Source organism: Microcaecilia unicolor, chromosome 10 (assembly GCF_901765095.1).
Source record: "Microcaecilia unicolor chromosome 10, aMicUni1.1, whole genome shotgun sequence".
Classification (NCBI taxonomy): Eukaryota; Metazoa; Chordata; class Amphibia; order Gymnophiona; family Siphonopidae; genus Microcaecilia; species Microcaecilia unicolor.
The window spans coordinates 25,946,524-25,966,043 of record NC_044040.1 but is presented as its reverse complement, the minus strand read 5'-3'; the positions used below and the strand labels follow the sequence as shown (position 1 = coordinate 25,966,043).

Genomic DNA, 19,520 nt, shown 5'->3' with positions numbered 1-19,520 from the left:
GCAAAGGACTAAAGTACAAAACCTACCATGCATCTAACGTCCCCTACCTGGGATCCCAGCTCTGGAATGCTCTACCCAGATACATTCGGTCAATTAGTGAATATCTTCCCTTTAGGAAACTATTGAAAACCCATCTATTCAAACAGGTTTTACCCAAGTGACTTGACCTACCATAAACAAACATATGCAACCCATCTATTCAACTAATCAATAACAACAATGACTCAGAAAATATTTACTACCAACCGTCTTATCCTTCATGCTCTTCCCCAACTTCTCCTTTATCGCTCCACTTCCTTACCTATCCCTATCCTTTCTCCCATACCTCTTCTATCCCATTTACTCCTTGTTCATTTGTTCTATCATATACCTCCTTTGCTGATTCTGATACTACAGATTGTATTCTCTTGTTACTATGTAAGCTGCATTGAGCCTGCGATGAGCGGGAAAGCGCGGGGTACAAATGTGATAAATAAATAAACTAACCATCACTTGATCACTACCTCAGCATACCTAGTTTGTGCAAGTCTTCCCTTTCCTCCACAACCTGTTTCCCTGTATAGTCTATTACTGCCATCACAGCCCTGCACTCACATGGAGAAATCATGAGTTTGCAGCAGCAGCCTCTATACATGCACATTAAAAGTGAACTTGTTAAGTTTCACGAGCTACTTCTCAAAACCAAAGCGAAAGACCTAGCGCTCACTGTGCCCAAAGACGATTAATTCAGTGCCTCTGCTGGCCAGAGGATGAAGCTCTTTTCGGAGGTGAAAAGGAGGCATCACAAGGAAGCTTACCTGGAGAATAGCCCCATAGACTCGTAGCAGCACTTGGCGAGGCTCCTCACCTACATTCACGATGTAGTCAGGAAGAGAACATTTGTACAAGAGGTTACTGAGTCCACCACTGCAAGACAAAAAAAAAAACACCTCGAAACCGATACAGGAAACACTACTGCAGAGAGGATTGCACATGTGAGCTAAGGGATCGCAAGCAGAGGCATAGCTACAGGTGGGGCCCAGGACCATCCAGTAGCAGCAGCAGCATACCTATGGATGTGGTTGGCAGGAACCCCCAAGCCCCACCAGCCGAAAACTCCAAAACACCTCTCCCTCCACATGTACCTTTTAAACAGCAGATCTTCATCAGCAGCCAGCTCCACAGCCTTCCTTCTGACATAACTTTCTGTTTCTGCAAAGACGGGAGTATGTCAGAGGAATGGCAGGAGCAGCGTGTTATCAGTTGCTGCTCGTTGCCCGTGAAGATCTGCTGTTTAAAAGGTATGCGAGGGGGGAGGGTGTTGGGGCTCCTCTGGACACTCAATTTGGGCCCGGGCCTATCCAGAATTTGGGTTTCTGGCCACGCCATTGATCACAAGTACCTTTTTTCCTCCCATGACTAAGATCACGCCATTGGCAGCCAGTGAGGCAGATGGGACACCATCACAAAATCACGGCAAGGGACAACTGAAGGAAAGAATACAATAACCCCACACCCTTGCTTCCAATGTATCTAAACCATCTCAACAACAACAACAAAAAAAAGTTTCAGTTACTCTGAAAATCTTATGAATCACTTAGGGGCCCCTTTGCCAAGCTGCGTTAGTAAACAGGCTTAGTGCACAGTGATGTAGGACTTTCCCCCACCCCGAACGCTAAGCCCATTTCAAGCACGGCCATAAAACAGGCATTTTTCTATCTGTTGAATTTCTGGCCATGCACTGTTAGCGTCAGCGCACGGGCATTTAAAAAGAGTTACCACTTCCGATTTAGGAGGCGCTAACGACTCCTGCATTGTGGACGCGCTTACCAGTTTGTGCGCTGGTAACGTCAGCGTAGTAGCTGAATGGTACTTCAACTCATTCTCCACCTTGACATGACCCTCTCCCAAAAATATAAAAACCACACAGTGCACACAAATGCTAAAAGTAACGCATAATGCTTTAGCACATCCTGCATTACACCATTTTTCCTGCATTAATGCACCTTCGAAACAGGGCCCTTTATAACAAACCTGTGGAAAAACTAATATTTTCAAAATCTGCTGCCCTCCCCAAACCTCAGCAGACATGGGAGAAAGGTATTCAAGTTGTCGCCAAAGCGTTGCTTCATCCTTTGTGGCAAGGACAAGGATTCTTAAGCCTCTGAAATTTACCTTGGTGCAATTAACATTTTAGTGATATTAGAGATACTGAACTGGCTGCATATGTTATTATATAAAGCTTCCTGAAGCTGACCTGCAATGTTTTGGCACAGGAATTGATAGTGAATACCTGCCAGAAGTGGCTGCATGCTCTTACAATCACAAGTGGTATTTGGGTTAGAGTGTATACAGGAAATACAAAGAGAAAAATTAAACCATAAACTTTTAGAAATGTCAGAAAAAAAATGATAACCAGTGCTCTCCTTTATGTATACAGATCAGAGTGTGTAAATTCACTAAACCCATCTTAGACCATAAGCCTCTTATCTGTTCTTCCAGTCATGGGTAAAGGCATGGCAACAGACCGACATCCTAGAGGAAAACATTTATTTGAGTGGCCTAGTGGTTAGGGTGGTGGACTTTGGTCCTGGGGAACCGAGTTCAATTCCCACTTCAAGCACAGGCAGCTCCTTGTGACTCTGGGCAAGTCACTTAACCCTCCATTGCCCCATGTAAGCCGCATTGAGCCTGCCATGAGTGGGAAAGCGCGGGGGTACAAATGTAACAAAAAAAAACTCACTGCCGGAGGACATGGTAACAGCGGTTAGTGTATCTGGATTTTAAAAAAAAAGGCTTGGAAAATTTCCTGGAGGAAATGTTCATAGTCTGTTCTTGAGATGGACATGGTGGAAGCCAGAGTGCTTGCCCCAGGATTGGTAGCACTGAATGTTGAGATTCTACGTGGAATTTTGGTGCTATTTGGGTTTCTGCCAGATACTTGTGACCTAGGTTGGCCGCTGGACTAGATGCATTAGTCTGACGTAGTATGGCTGTTCTTATGGATTTTGGGAGGGAGGGTATGCCAGAGTTTGGGATCCACTTAACTGAAGGCTACGTTGCAAGTGATATCCAAGTGCAGGACGGACAAAAGTGGGAAATGTAGGAGTTGCTTCTGGGAGATTGGGTCACGGTGTAGGGGACTAGAAAACTTTGAAAGTACTCTGGAGCAGAGAGCAAATGGTATTAGTGGCCACTTGGATAGGAGTAACCACAGGGCTTTGGCATCTCATGTCATAGTATGATATTCCAAGATCTGGTCAGAACATATGATGAAAGTGTCTTTGCTCACAGACTAGGCAACCTAATTAGGAGGTATCCGAGGTAGATTCATCCCAAAATAACAAAAGCCCATAGAGAAGTAGCATGAAGTCTTGGGAAACTAGAGGTGTACAGTCCTATACAGCTGCTGGAGATACAAAGCAGCAGTGAATTACAGGCCATTTAAAACAGAGTCTGAGAAAGCTAAGAGGGGCATAATCGAACGGGGCGCCCAAATTTTCATGAGGGCGTCCTCGCAGGACGGCCCCGCGAAGGGGCGGAGAAACCTGTATTATCAAAACAAGATGGGCATCCATCTTTTGTTTCGATAATACGGTCAGGGACACCCAAATCTCAACATTTAGGTTGACCTTAGAGATTGTCGTCCCTGTTGTTCAGCCATAATGGAAACCGAGGACGCCCATCTCAAAAACGACCAAATCCAAGCACTTTGGTCGTGGGAGGAGCCATAATTCGTAGTGCACTGGTCCCCCTGACATGCAAGGACACCAACCGGGCACCCTAGGGGCACTGCAGTGGACTTCAGAAATTGCTCCCAGGTGCATAGCTCCATTACCTTGGGTGCTGAGCCCCCTAAAACCCACTCCCCACAACTGTACACCACTACCATAGCCCTAAGGGGCGAAGGGGGGGGCACCTACATGTGGGTACAGTGGGTTTTGGAGGGCTCACATTTACCACCACAAGTGAAACAGTTAGGGAGAGGTTGGGCCTGGGCCTGCCTGCCTGCCTGCCTGAAGTGCACTGCACCCACTAAAACTGCTCCAGGGACCTGCATACTGCTGTGATGGAGCTGGGTATGACATTTGAGGCTGGCATAGGGGCTAAGTTTTTTTTGTTTTAGGGTGGGAGGGGGTTGGTGACCACTGAGGGAGTAAGGGGAGGTCACCCCCGATACCCTCCGGTGGTCATCTGGTCAGTTCAGGCAACTTTTCACTGCTTGGTCACAAGAAAAAAATGGACTAAGTCGGCCAAGTGCTTGTCAGGGACACCCTTCTTTTTTCCATTATCGGCCAAGGACGCCCATCTCTTAAGCACGCCCCAGTCCCGCCTTCGCTACAGTGCCAACGCCCCCATGAACTTTGGTCATCCCCGTGACGGGAAGCAGTTGGGGACGCCTAAAATCGGCTTTCGGTTATGTCGATTTGGGCAACCCTGAGACAAGGACGCCCATCTCCCGATTTGTGTCGGAAGATGGGTGCCCTTCTCTTTCGAAAATAAGCCTGAAGTCTAGCCCTATGGATGAACAGGTGTGTTTTTGGCATATGCCTCCATGGTACCAGTGCCAAGCCTGCATATTCCCTGAATCACGGTGGCTTCAGCCACTGCTGCTTGGAGACAGGTAAGCGAGATTGAGGCATGGGAAAGACAGCAAGAGGGAATAGTAGTTTCAGCAGAGGATGAGGCCAACTGGACATCTGTTATTTTACTTGTGGTGCAACATTGAGGCTAATACTCAGGATAATCAGGAATCTTAGGCTGAGACATCTACTATAAAAATATACTTCTGCTCCAGGAGACTAGAGGCTCAGCACTAGGGATCATCAGAAATGCATGTTTCTCTTTCTCCAGTTTTGCACCACATAATATGGTTGACCACAAATTTTAAATGAGCAAAGTGACATGGAACCACAAGAAGCCACTTTATCATACATTTCTAATTTGTGGTCAACCATATTTCGTATTTGGAGAAGGTTTTGACTGTGTCTTACACAGAAGCATAGATGATGACAGCAGATAAAGACCATATGATCTATCCAACCTGCCCATCCCATTCATCTCTAATCCCTTCCTTTCCTTTAGAAATCCTGTGTGCTTGTGCCGTGGTTTCTGTGTGATCACATGCAGGAGCAAACATCCCCAGCCCTCCCTCTCTCTCTCACCCCTAGCTCAAAGTAGCTCTCACTGCTGCACTTAGACCTTCTGTTTCCCCTGGGCTTGTCCAGGATTTTCAGCTCACTCTTTTAGGAAATGTGCCTATTTTGTTATTGATAAGTTTCTCCTCCGCTGTGCAAAATCCATTTCTGTTCTCTTCCTGTTGGTGCACTGCATACAGACTCTGCTTCTTGGGGTTTTGTCCACATTAATTTCTAAACCTGCATTACTCGACCCTGTACTTGGTGTTCTTTGTATGTGTTCAAGGTTTGGTATCCTAGTATGAAGGTTGTATGGGCACTGCCCTGTTTTTCCAGTAGGTGTGTTGTTTACCTTGCTGCCACATTACAGATAGGGTTGTTGGTGTGAGTGATTTGAAACGGTACTGGTGATATATGCGAGGAGTATGTGCATTTTGGGGGGGGGGGGGGGGTTGGAGCGGTTTTCATGTTATAGAGCCACAATCTCATCACACTGAAGTAAATGACAACGTCACCAAAATATACATAGCACTTTTTTTGCAGTTAATAGTAAGGAGAAGAATTGCAGCACAAATGAAATCAACATTCAAAACTTTCCCTTTCCCATCCTCTTAGCGTTTCCTGGTTACAATTTCCCCAGTTCCTGACTGCTCTTGACCTAATCCCTTATTACTATCAAATAAAAATTTAAAAGTCAGGAGGCTCATCCACACCCTTGTCACCGCTCGTTTAGACTACTGCAATCTGCTTCTTGCTGGCCTCCCACTTAGTCACCTCTCCCCTCTCCAGTCGATTCAAAACTTTGCTGCCCGTCTCATCTTCCGCCAGGGTCGCTTTACTCATACTACCCCTCTCCTCAAGACCCTTCACTGGCTCCCTATCCGTTTTCGCATCCTGTTCAAACTTGTTCTACTAACCTATAAATGTACTCACTCTGCTGCTCCCCAGTATCTCTCCACACTCGTCCTTCCCTACACCCCTTCCCGTGCATTCCGCTCCATGGATAAATCCTTCTTATCTGTGCCCTTCTCCACTACTGCCAACGCCAGACTTCGCGCCTTCTGTCTCGCTGCACCCTACGCCTGGAATAAACTTCCTGAGCCCCTACGTCTTGCCCCATCCTTGGCCACCTTTAAATCTAGACTGAAAGCCCACCTCTTTAACATTGCTTTTGACTCGTAACCACTCGCCTCCACCTACCCTCCTCTCTTCCTTCCCGTTCACATTAATTGATTTGATTACATTATTTATTTTTTGTCTATTAGATTGTAAGCTCTTTGAGCAGGGACTGTCTTTCTTCTATGTTTGTGCAGCGCTGCGTACGCCTTGTAGCGCTATAGAAATGCTAAATAGTAGTAGTAGTATTTTGCTGTACGGTGTTGGCGCTGCTGTTGAGAATGCTCTAGACCTGTGGTTCTCAACCAGTGTCTCACAAAAGAAATTTGGTGTAGACAGCAAGCCTGTGTTCTTTACAACCATTATGCCTGCAAGCTGGGAAGACCACAATCTTGAGAGTTAGATTCTTGAAATCCCTGCAACCGCTCCCCATTTCTGCTTCCCTATGACCCCCAATAATAACTGCTGCCTCCAGCCCCTGAATGTGTTGCAGGTCTGTAGTCTATAGGTTCTGTTTGCTATATAGTGCGAGAAACAGGGAAACTACAGGTCCCAGAGAGCATTGCAGGATAGGAGGCATCAGAAACAGGGAAACTACAGGTCCCAGAGAGCATTGCAGGATAGGAGGCATCAGAAACAGGGAAACTACAGGTCCCAGAGAGCATTGCAGGATAGGAGGCATCAAAAACAGGGAAACTACAAGTCCCAGAACGCATTGCAAGATAGGAGGCATCAGAAACAGGGAAACTACAGGTCCCAGAGAGCATTGCAGGATAGGAGGCATCAGAAACAGGGAAACTACAGGTCCCAGAGAGCATTGCAGGATAGGAGGCATCAGAAACAGGGAAACTACAGGTCCCAGAGAGCATTGCAGGATAGGAGGCATCAGAAACAGGGAAACTACAGGTCCCAGAGAGCATTGCAGGATAGGAGGCATCAGAAACAGGGAAACTACAGGTCCCAGAAGGCATTGCAAGATAGGAGGCATCAGGACAGGAAAAATCTCCAGGTTCAAGAGGAGGGAGGAGAGGAGCTTGATTGGGAAATGGAATCAGCTGAAGAGAGTGTGGAACACCTGAGTGAGGGGGTGGAGAATGAGGGTATGGAAAGAGAGGAGGTAGAACAAGTAGAGGAAGAAGAATTAGTGGAGGAGATGGAGGTGGCAGCAGGAGTTACTGGGGGAGAAGAGTGACTGCTGGAAGTGCCCAAGGGAAAACAACAGTAGCCAACAGAGATCCGGTGGGTGGATGTCAGGAGGTAAATGTTGACAGATGAGGGTGGTGGATCTTTTGAAGCCCGGCTAAAGTGAACTGTGTTTTGAGGCCAGGCCAAAGTGAGCTGTGTTGGAGCTGGATTAAAGTGGAGCAGTGAATGGAATTGATTAATCAAGCTGCATAAAGGCACATAAGGGATTGGATTGAACTTTGTTTTTTTTTTTGTTTGTTCTTATGGGAACTGGCTCCCGGAAGGTGTTTTGGACAACTGCATTTATATATGCACTAGAAGCGAATTGGAAGAAGCGAGTCTGGCTACAGGTTATCTGTCAAGTGAACACTGCCGTGAGAGGAGGCTCGGTCTGACAATAGTTTATAAGTAGCATATTTGCAGGTTTTTGTGCTGCTTCACAGTATCTGGCAGCGGAGGGATTTTGTTGCTATAACCGAGGTCACACCAGAATTTAACATATATTTGGTTTTTTTGTATGACAAATGAGCATATAGATTTTTGATACAGGGTGAGCAAATTCAAACTAAACTTTAATCAATGAAATACTTAGGTGTGCTTTGTTCCTCTGTGAATTTTAGTGTCCAGTGTGTCACATGCAAGAACATTTATCTGTCCGGTGTGCCACAACAGAAGCAAGGTTGATGACCACTGCTCTTGACTGCTATCAAGCATACCACAAGATTTGCAGTGATGGGGCTTCCAGTAGCCCCCCCCACCCCGGCCTAAAGCACACATGGGTCCTAGGCTTCAGTCGGGTTCAAACTGCCTTGACAGGAGAAAGGAATATGGGTAGTGTATCCAGAGTACAGAACCAGGTTAACCACTGAACTCTGTGGTACAAAGCTGATCAATATAATTTTTGCTGTCATAGAAGAGACTGGTTAAAAAATGTCAATGGTCACATGAGATGAAGGAATATGCTGCAAAACCAACAGAGTGTCCGTGTGTATTGTGGAAGTAGAGGGAGGGGAGCAAAAATACGTGAAAAATACCTACGACCACCTCAACTTCCGGAAATCACCGAAGACTTACCTGTTCGAAAAGGCATATCCTAATGACCCAACTTAATTATCTGAATCCAGCAACTCAAAGAAACCCAAACTTGTTAGGAACTTAATATAATCTCCCTCTCTATGTTTCCCTAATGTGCCCGTACACATCTATTTCATTTAAAATAACATCACTCTATATTTGTTTTTTCACCGGAGGAGGCTTTCGCCCCACGGCGCTATGTAAGCCACATTGAGCCTGCAAATAGGTGGGAAAATGTGGGATACAAATGTAACCAATAAATAAAACCTTAGGGGTCTTTTTACAAAGGCACGCTCGTTAATTTTTAGCGTGCGCTAAACATGACACACCCATCTATTTCTCTGAGTGTCTCTAGCGTTTAGTGCGTACTAAAACCACAACTGTGCCTTTGTAAAAGACCCTCGAAGTCATGCAAGTTATTGGGGGGGGGGGGGGGGGGTTCTATGGTGTATTATGTTATAGTTGTTCTTGTTTACTTGCATTTGATACACCTAATAAAAATTTATTGAAACAAAAAGTCAAAAAGGTCTTCTGCAGCAAAACATAGGCATACAATAGGAATCACCATTAATAGAGCAAAAAAAAGGTTGAACTGAGGCTCAAATGGACATTTTTAAAACATGAAAAATGGGGAGCAAAAACCGAGGTTTTGTTTTTAAACAAGCTTTAATCTAATTTTATCCAACGGTGGTTCTTTGATGCTTAATTCAATCTGATTCTTGGCTATCTTGATGCTGCTATGTGGTTTTATTTTGTAGGCTGTGTGTCCTGCTTGCTGTATATTTTATTTACTATGTCTGTTCTGTGCTCAGAACGTGGAACAAGTGAGAAAACAAACTCATGAGACCTATTAAAATCCAGATAAGCTTTTTAGAGCGACCTGTGACTACTGGTTTGATCTACTTTATTTTTAAAGCAGGTCAATTATTAATAGTACAACTCATACTAGAATCATGAAAATGGATATTTCACAATATGCACAGATCTCTCTTCTCTCCAGGTGTTTGATCAGAGCAGTAGGCAGCCTTTCTGGAGGTGTAAACCCAACATCTTTTCAAAATGATTGCAGGTTAGCTTCAGAAGTGAAGAAAAAGTATTAAGAAAATACAATAACAATGCATTTTTTTGTTTACACAGACTTGTTTTACAACCGTGAATAATCCCTGTAAAAAGATTAGAACAAAATGAAGAAAAAATAAATAAATAAAAGCAACAACTTGATTTTGGTCTAATCTTATTAGTTTGAGACCTGCCTTACTGCTGCTTTAAATGCAGCAGTTCTCTAGGGTCGACGCAGAAGTGTCTGAGTGGTCGATGCACTTGCCTCTGTCCGCACAACGCAGAAAATGGTACAGCTCGGGGGTTACCTCGCTTAGTAGCCACATTAAAATGAATGGTAATGTGGTCATTACTTATTCCCCTGCATTGCAAAAAAAAAAAAAAAAAAAAGCTTTTGATGTGCACAGAATGCAAGAACCGTTTTGCCAGTCTGGGCCAGTGAAGAAAGATTGGTTGAGAGGAATGGGTGTCTTGCAGCACCTCTTCCCTTCACCCAACCTGAGCCCCCTGACTTCAATAGCTTTCTGCATCAATCCCCAGTGTCTAATGACCCCCCCCCCCCCCCCCAAAACATTTAAGAAAAAAATTCCCCGCTAGCCTCCTTGTGACTCTGGGCAAGCCACTCAGGGCCCTGTTTACAAAGGTGCACTTGCTTTCTTTAGCATGTGCTGTGTAGGCACCCATAGGAATATTGTGGGCATCTACAAAGTTAGCGTGTGCTAATTTTTAGCACACACTAAATAATGCTAACAGGCCTTTGTAATCAGGGCCCTTAACCCTCCATTGCCGCGGGTACATAAACTTAAGATTGTGAGTCCACCAGGAACAGAGAAAGAAAATGCAAATAAATGTTAACCGACTTGGTTGTACCAGGGGCGTAGCTACATGTGGCCATGGGGAGCCTGGGCCCCCGTAGATTTGGCCCTGGACCCCCCCTGCCAACGACCCTCTCGACCCCCCCCCCCCACCACCAACCCGCCATCTGCTACCTTTGCTGGCGGGGGGACCCCAACCCTCACCAGCCAAGGTCCTCTTCTTCCTTCGTTCTATTTCCGAGTCTGACATCCTGACGTCAATCTCACAGAAACAGAATGAAACCCTGCAGATCGCAAGGCTTCGTTCTGTTTCTGTGAGTCTGACGTCCTGCACGTACAACGTGCATGACATCAGACTCAGAACGAAGGAAGAAGAGGACCTCGGCTGGCGGGGGTTGGGGTCCCCTGCCAGCAAAGGTAGGTGACGCCAACGGCGGGGGAGGGTCGAGAGGGTCGTCAGCGGGGGGGGGGGGGGGGGGGGGGGGGCTAAAATGTGCCCCCTCACCTCGGGCTCTGGACCCCCCTCCCGCCGAAGTCTGGCTACGCCTCTGGGTTGTACCACAGAAAGATCAAATCCACAACCCTTTAGTGGCCCCAACCCTAAACATAAAAAAGAAAACAAACTTCCCTGGGGTCTAGTGGCATGTGCCCCCCCTTCCCCTCGCAAGCATACGTTGGAGGTAGGAGTGATGCCCATTCGCTCCTGCCTTTGGTACTGCCATTTTGAAAAATGGCACTTGACCCTGTGGAGTGCATTCCCTTAATTGGTAGTCTCTGCCCACACTCTTAAGTGATGTGCTATGATGTGCAGCACTGGTTGAGTCTGAGCTTGGTTATAACAAAAACAAATGCAATTCAAGAAGAAAGCGTCCTTTTGGAAACGGGAACTTTTTTTCATCTAGAATCTAACGACAGAAATAACTGAGATGGCCGGTCCTTATATGCTGGAGACATATTTGCAAAACTTTTACAATCCAAGGAGTGCAGTTTTTACTCCTGCCTTGATCAATGCACAGGAGGAAAGAAGACTGGTAAAACCAACGGCTAATTCAAGTGAAAAACAGAAGCCACCTTGGGCAAAAACTTAGGATGTGTTCTAAAAATAACTTTATTATCCAAAGTCTGCATGAAAGGAGGACAGACTACCAAGGCTTGATTTCACTGATACAACGAGCAGATGTAATGGCTATTAAGAAAACTGCCTTCCATGTAAGGAACTTATTTGAAGCTTGGGGGAGAGGTTCGAAAAGACAGTAAAGTAAGTTGCTTTAGTACTAAATTAAGATACCCCATGCTGGAGTCGGAGGTTCTATTGGCAGCTTCAAATTATGTAGACCCTTCATGAAACATTTTGTATTTGGATTCCTCGTTAAAGGTCGTCCATTAGTAAAATCATGGTAAACCACTAAAGCAACTAGATGAGACTTTTGTCTGTTGACAGTCCCGAATTCAAGAGATGTAAGAGATAGTCGAAGAAGTGGGAGAGAGAGAAGCTGAAAGGATTCTGACCCTTGGACTGGCACCAGTGGGAGAAACGATTCCATTTTAAAATGTTTTCCTTGTACTGATGGGGAAAAGGAAAAATCGTTCATTATGTCCCGTGTAGAAGACACGCTGTGAGAGCAAGGGAAGGTAAATTTGGATGAAGCAGATCTCTGTCATTCTGTATAATAAGGTCTTTGGTCTGGGGAAGACGCCTTGGTGGTTGAATGGATAGTTTGTGAAGGGAAGGATATCAGGACTGTCTGGGCCAACCTGGAACAACAAAGAATGATTTTGGGCTTGTCTCTAGATTTTATATACTATTCTGGCTACCACTGGAAAAGGAGGAAAAGCGCAAAGGAACTTCAGTCTATTGAGAAAGCATCCTCCACCCTGTACTGATCTGGAATCTGAGCAGAACTTGGGCCACTTCGTGTTTATGGGAGAAGTAAAGAGGTCTATGGTCGGAGTTCTCCAGGCTCGATAAAGGTCTTGCTCTTTAAGCACCATTCGTAAGCCTGTAAGCTCTCTCTGGGAATTAGGGGTAAAACAGTGGCCACAGATATCATCGGTCCCGTTTTTGGTGCCATCAATTTCTATGGGGACAAACTTCGGTTTAGTGCACCACCGATAAGTGCAAGATTCGCTTATATGCATGGTTTAAGACCGCTCCTCTGCAGGAAAGACTCCGCATAAGCGTGCACGGAACATGGAAGCCGATTGGCGCGTGACAACCAACAAGATTTCAAATTTACCGCCCCTTTAACTGCCACAGGCGCAATAAGCGAAAGAATGTTGTTAGAGTGTCCAATGGGGTCGTCATCACGCAACTGTAAGACTTTAACACTGGCTGAACGAAGAGAAGTTCTTAAAAAATTAGAAAACAAAGAAAGTCAAGCATCTATTGCTAAAGAATATGGGGTCAATCCCAGCCAAATTTCACGTATCTTGAAGCAGAAATACCAGCTTCTGGAAGACTGGCAAAACAATACAAATCCACAATGGAAACGAAAACGGGTGGGAAAAGCTGAGGAGGTAGAAGATGCTTTTCTTCGGTGGTTTTCTCAAGTCAGGAGCAGACAGTTTCCTGTCAGTGGTCCACTGCTGATAGAGAAAGCTAATCAGCTAGCTGAAAGTCTTGGACTAACTGAATTCAAAGCCACCGTTGGATGGTTGGAAAGATGGAAGGAGAGGAACAACATAAAATTCAAGAAACAGCATGGTGAAAAACAAGACACTGATGACTTTGGTGCTGAAAATTGGGTTGTTTCAGTTCTTCCTACCATCTTGAATGAGTTTGCACCTCGTGACATTTTCAATGCTGACGAAAACGGTCTCTACTGGCGAGCGATTCCTGATGGAACACTTGCATTCAACCAAGCCGAAACTACAGGAGGTAAAACGTCGAAGGACCAACTGATGATCCTCCTTTGCTGCAATATGGATGGGAGTGAGAAGTTGGAACCCCTCGTCATTGGAAAGAGCAAACAGCCCCGTTGCTTCAAGAATGTTAAGCGACTTCCTGTGTCATACGAGGCTAATGCAAATTCATGGATGACTGGGGAAATTTGGAAGCAGTAGCTAAAGAAGTTAGACACTAGAATGCAGGCACAAAAGCGTCAGATTTTGTTGCTTTGTGATAACTGTGCTGCACACAGTGATGTCAGGCTGTCTAACGTCAAGGTGGTCTTCCTGCCACCAAACACTACCTCTCTGATCCAATCTATGGATCAGGGCATAATAGCCAATTTCAAACAACATTATCGGGCTCTTGTGCTATGTCGTCTGATGAGCATTATGGATGACCAGACTGGCAAGGATAAACGTGCTATTGAACTGGCTCGTAATCTATCACTGTTGGATTCCCTACATATGCAGAAAGAAGCCTGGAATCAAGTTACACGGGCAAGCATTGTTAGGGATGTGGAGAGGGACGAAACAGATGCAGCTGTTGCAAATGCATCAGATGAATAGGCTATTGATATCCCAGCCTCATCAATTCATAGCTGTTGATTACGATCTACAAACAGCTGACGACAGCACTGATGTCCAGATATGTGTCTACACGCAGGCAACGGCTGATGATGAAACAGATGATGAAATGAGCAGCGAAGCACATGCTGACGAAATTCAACAACCTCCTGTCACTTTCGCAAAAGCGCTGGAGAGTCCAACACCGTGTGGGCCTATCTGGAGGCCACTGGATGTCGGTGCTATGACAGTTTTTACCGTCTTGCAGACGTCGTCTATGGAACTCACAGACACAAAAGTGTACAGAGGACTATGACTGATTACTTCAAGTAAGCCTAACATCAGTTAACGGAGACTGTTTTACATCAGTTAATGGAGACTGTACACTGTACATATAAAACAGTACTGTACATATGTTTATCAGATGTCAAGCTTCTTTGGGTCACAACGGTTAAGTGCACGCTCCAGTTAACTGCATATGTTTCTTTGTTCCCAGACCCTTGCACTTAAGCGGATTGCACTGTACTTGGAATAGTAACCCAGACTTGAAACTGAATGAGGAAGATGTTCTAAAAGGTTAGGCTTCTATAAGAGTGAAAACCTCTTCCATTAGCCTGCTGCAATGGGAGTGAGGAACCTGAAAAAATTATGTTGTTGATAGAGGAGGGAGTGAAAGAAAGCTGAGGCAGTAGCCTGATCTGACAATGCTCAGTTATCAATGCGTCTGAGTTAATAAGTTTCCAAGTTGTGAGAAAGCTTGTTAATTGACCTCCTACTGGGAGGTGAGTGAAGGCTTAACTGTCAAAAAGCAGGAGAAGGCTTTGAAGATTGCTGTTGAACATTTTCCTATTTCTGTTGGACTTTCTCTCAGGTTGTTGCCTAAGCTGTCGCAATTGTTTATAAAATGAGTAGGATTTATTATATGAATATCTTCTGTAATTGAAATGGGATTTCTTTGGCTGATAGTAAGTATTGTATCTCCAAGAATGAATTCCACTGCTTGATGATATCCTCTGCCAAAATAGTCAAAGTATTGCAGTCATCGTTGATATAGTCTATCTCCTTATCGCCAAATAAAGTTTCCAGTGCAAGGAGCATCTGTAACTTTTTCACGAATGTCCTCACACAAGTCAGCTCTCAGCCAGGCCATGCAGCAAGCTGATGGCCTGGCTGTTTCATAGGAGTCATGCGCCGCTCTAGTCCATATTTTTTGAGTAGTCCTCAAAATCCTGCAGGAGTAGATCCTTAGCCGACTCTCTGGTTATAGACTCAGCCATAACTTTTAAACAATCAAGAACTTTATACATATACTGTCATAGAGAACTAGTGAGCTGCAATACAAGCACTTAACATAGTATTTCGGAACACTTGCTTGAGTTTGGTATTTTCCTGGTGGGAAATTAGAATGGGTTCTTGAGCTCTTACGCTTCTGTAGAACAGATTCTACAACCCTGGACTGATGTAACAACAACGGCTTCCCAAACTCCGTGACACACTGCATTTTGTATTTGGTTCCGATGGATCTTGAGGTACAGTGTGAAGTATAAGGTGCAGACAAAATCTTTTTATGAAGGTCTAGAAAAATTTCTTTAAGTGCATCAAGATATTGGGAGACAATAATATGGTTAGCCCTTGGGCCAGGGTTAGCTTGAATGGGAATAACCAAGGAGCACAGGGTACTGTAAAGGATTTGTATACTGTACAGTGGCAGGAACTTTCACACATGCTCTAAAATGTCTTCCAGAGACTTCCATGCTTGGACTCTTTCTTCTGTCAGCTCTGTCACTGGGTGCCAAAGCCATTTGTGTCGCTTAAATATCCCCTATTCAAGGAAAATGGACATTGCTCCTACCTCCTTTAAAATACATTTTTGGGAAGAGGGGATGCCACTAGACACCAAGATTTGTTTGCCTGCTTGTTTTTAGTCAGTGTTGATTAAAAAAAAGTCACCCTTCCTGTCTGCTCTGGCACAGACAGGGGTGGCCATTTCACAAAGAGCTGCAGGTTACTGCTGCATTTTTAGTTTGGATGTTTGCTGAATACTACATCCCACAAAGTTGTTTTTTTTTTTTTTTTAAATCAAAAGCTTACGGTTAGCAGCTCGCACAGAGCTTTCTGCATCAAACCCCTGCTGTTCCCATTATCAGGGTGTGCTGATTCATTGCCGTGTGTTCCACATCACCAGGGTTGTGGAGGGGGAGCAAAGTTCAATCATCCCTTATCTCGACCGTCGCCCACATGAGCTGCTCCCAACCCCACCCATCTCATCACCATTCCCGTTATCCTCCCTGATCCGCAACCCTCGCGTCCGCCTTTTACCTGACAACGGCGATGCTGAAATCCTCCAAGCGCACGAGCCTCCAGGCTCCCCCCAGGAACTCCCGGCACCAGTCGAAAGCCTTCATCCTCATCTCCTGACTCACCTCCTCCTTGCGGCCACACGCGTGCAGCTCGGCCTCCGAGTCCTCCTTCGACAACGCAGCACCCCCGCCAGCAGCCCCGGAGGGCTCTGGCGGAGCGGCGGCACCGTCCACAGCACGGTGCATCGCCAAGCACCACACCGGACACAATGACCTACCAACACAACAGCCCGTCCCTCCTCTCCGCGCGGCGGATGCTGCCGACAACCTAAGAATTTCTTCCCTCCCTCCCTTTGCAGGTGGCCAATCAAAGACAGACGGAGGGCGGGGCGAAGTCGGGAGGCGGGTCTTGAGGGCCAAGCCTCTTTCTGATTTGAAGCGGCTGCGTTTCGAGCCGCGTTCTGGACTGCTGGACCGAAGAGGTAGGTAGGAGAGGTTTAAGGGTGCTTGTTTTGGTGTGAGCTGTAATTAGTCTGAACAAGGGGAAGGGAAGGGGAACAGAGTGGTTTGGGGTATACGGGAAATTTAGGGGGATATGCGTTGGTCCTCAAGTTATATGTAAGCTTTAGATTTATATGTAACCTTTAGCTTGTAAGCTGCTTTGAGCAGGGACCGTCCTTCTTTGTTAATTTGTACAGCGCTGCGTAACCCTAGTAGCGCTCTAGAAATGTTAAGTAGTAGTAGTAGTATATGCACAACAATTTGGCTGTGATCTGTTTTCGTGCACGGTCTTCATTCTGTGGATAGCAGCCTCTTGTGTTGCTTCTATGGCGTGATCCTGAGATGCGTGTAACAAGCAGTAATTGGTCACTAATCCGGCCCCATACTTTTAAATATTAACCTTCATTACACACACACACACTATCCCAAACTCATGTAAATAGGCTGTTTGAAAATAGTATAGATAAAAACATATACTAACAGTTCTTTGACTTTATCAGTATCTTTTGTTTTGCATCAGTTGCAACTGCTGTTTGCTGTTCCCCTGAACAAGATGTTACTGTCCTAGGCAGCTATTGTAAGGGAAAGGGGATGGGATTTGATATACCGCCGTTTTGTGTTACAATCAAAGGGGCTATGAAAGTTTAAGTGACTTGTCACGAGGAGCTGCAGTGGGAGTCAAACCTAGTTCCCAGGCTACTGCATTAACCATTAGGCTACTCCTCCACAGCACACTAGTCCTGCTGTTCATGAAGAATGCTCACAGGCAAGTAACTCAAAGGATTTATGAGACTAACTTGGCATCTTTTTGAAAATATATGCAGGCTGAGTGCATACATTTATGTCAAAGTTTCACTAAACTCTTTAGGGTCCTAAAATTGTAAGTACTACTACTACTATTTAGCATTTCTATAGCGCTACAAGGCGTACGCAGCACTGCACAAACATAGAAGAAAGACAGTCCCTGCTCAAAGAGCTTACAATCTAATAGACAAAAAATAAAGTAATCAAATCAATTAATGTGCACAGGAAGTAGGCGAGGAGGGTAGGTGGAGGCGAGTGGTTACGAGTCAAAAGCAATGTTAAAGAGGTGGGCTTTCAGTCTAGATTTAAAGGTGGCCAAGGATGGGGCAAGATGTAGGGGCTCAGGAAGTTTATTCCAAGCTTAGGGTGCAGTGAGACAGAAGGCGCGAAGTGGTAAGAGGATAGATTTTAGGGCAGAGGAAAAGTAGGAGCTTAGCGTGGATTTTCAGCACTTAAATTGAGGTAAAAAAATCTAGACAAATGAATGGCAAGCCTAAATTTAAGTGTATTTTCAGCAGGAATCTTGACTGAAAATAGGGGACAAATTTAGGCATTGAACTTTGGTGCCTAAATTCAGGGGCTCATTTTTGTTTGTTTGTTTTCTTTAATATCACACCCATTATGATGAGATGTCTTTATCAGTGCTTGTATCCTCCATCTATTCTATTCTCTTTTGTTACTTTTGTCCGTAAATCTCCTTGCTGTATCAATACAAGAGGCGGTATAACAAGTATAATAGACCATAAACCATTGTTTTTTTATAAGGAAAAGCTGAATTAATCGGTCACCTGAGTTGGAATGCGAGTTATCTTCTAACAAAAGATAGATAACACTAGGAAGGCCACCAGGGGGCAGAGAAGAAAAATTTGCTAGGTTGGGAGTTAGAGGTATGGTGCAGTATCAGCATTTGATGCAGTTAGGAAACTGCTCCACTCAAACTGCCTGCTCTTTACTCTCCTAGTTACAAATACACACACAGCCAAAACAGATTCACCATCATTTATAAGCATATACCTACAGAAACACCCTCCCCCCCCCCCCAATCTGCCCATTCTTTTTAACCATTCTTTTGCTCTCGTCTTCGCGTCAGAGGAACAGTCTCGATTCTTTCTCTATGGGCAAGCGGGCTAAATCCATTTGGAGTCTGTGCATGGGATAGGATGCATTGAAGGAGATTTAGAAATGCTAAAAGAGTCTCTTCACTCTAAATAATGAAAATTATTGTTATTATTTAAGCATTTATTTGAGGGACAGACAGCTAGGGTTGGACTCCACGTTTGTGTTTTAGTGGGGTTTTCCTTGGTAATCTTTTTTTTTTTGTTACATTTGTACCCCCGCGCTTTCCCACTCATGGCAGGCTCAATGCGGCTTACATGGGGCAATGGAGGGTTAAGTGACTTGCCCAGAGTCACAAGGAGCTGCCTGTGCCTGAAGTGGGAATTGAACTCAGTTCCTCAGTTCCCCAGGACCAAAGTCCACCACCCTAACCACTAGGCCACTCCTCCACTGTTGCTACTATTTGAGATTCTACATGGAATGTTGCTATTCCACTAGCAACATTCCATGTAGAAGTTGGCCCTTGCAGATCACCAATGTGGCCGCGCAGGCTTCTGCTTCTGTGAGTCTGACGTCCTGGTCAGACTCACAGTAACAGAAGCCTGCGCTGCCTTCTACATGGAATGTTGCTAGTGGAATAGCAACATTCCATGTAGAATCTCCAATAGTAGCAACATTCCTATCTATTTTATTTTTGTTACATTTGTACCCTGCGCTTTCCCACTCATGGCAGGCTCAATGCGGCTTACATGGGGCAATGGAGGGTTAGGTGACTTGCCCAGAGTCACAAGGAGCTGCCTGTGCCTGAAGTGGGAATTGAACTCAGTTTCTCAGTTCCCCAGGACCAAAGTCCACCACCCTAACCACTAGGCCACTCCTCCACTCTTGGGCAAGAGGAAGGGCAGAGCTCACCCTGTGATGGGTGTTGCTTCGGATTCCCTTCGGAGTGGTCATTGTGATTGCCTTTGTTACTTCTCGGAATTGTACCATATGTTGCTTTGGAGGCTAAGCCACTGAGAGGTCTGCTGGTTGAAGGAAGT

At 45.2% G+C, this 19,520-nt stretch overlaps 1 protein-coding gene across 2 annotated transcripts in view; it reads right to left on the bottom strand.

The window, feature by feature from the left end:
- Nucleotides 1-16,445, bottom strand: part of CHKB (choline kinase beta) — a 31,492-nt gene extending 15,047 nt beyond the window's left edge. The window contains exons 1-3 of one of the 2 annotated variants that reach the window (XM_030215694.1): nucleotides 16,139-16,445; nucleotides 9,817-9,912; nucleotides 798-906 (exon numbers count right to left, since the gene is read on the bottom strand). In XM_030215694.1, the coding sequence (XP_030071554.1) occupies nucleotides 798-906; nucleotides 9,817-9,912; nucleotides 16,139-16,365 (432 nt within the window). In that variant the 5' untranslated portion in view covers nucleotides 16,366-16,445. The remainder of the gene's footprint in view (nucleotides 1-797; nucleotides 907-9,816; nucleotides 9,913-16,138) is intronic. The other variant, XM_030215695.1, reaches the window with a different exon arrangement.
- Between the last annotated feature and the right edge of the window lie 3,075 nt (nucleotides 16,446-19,520).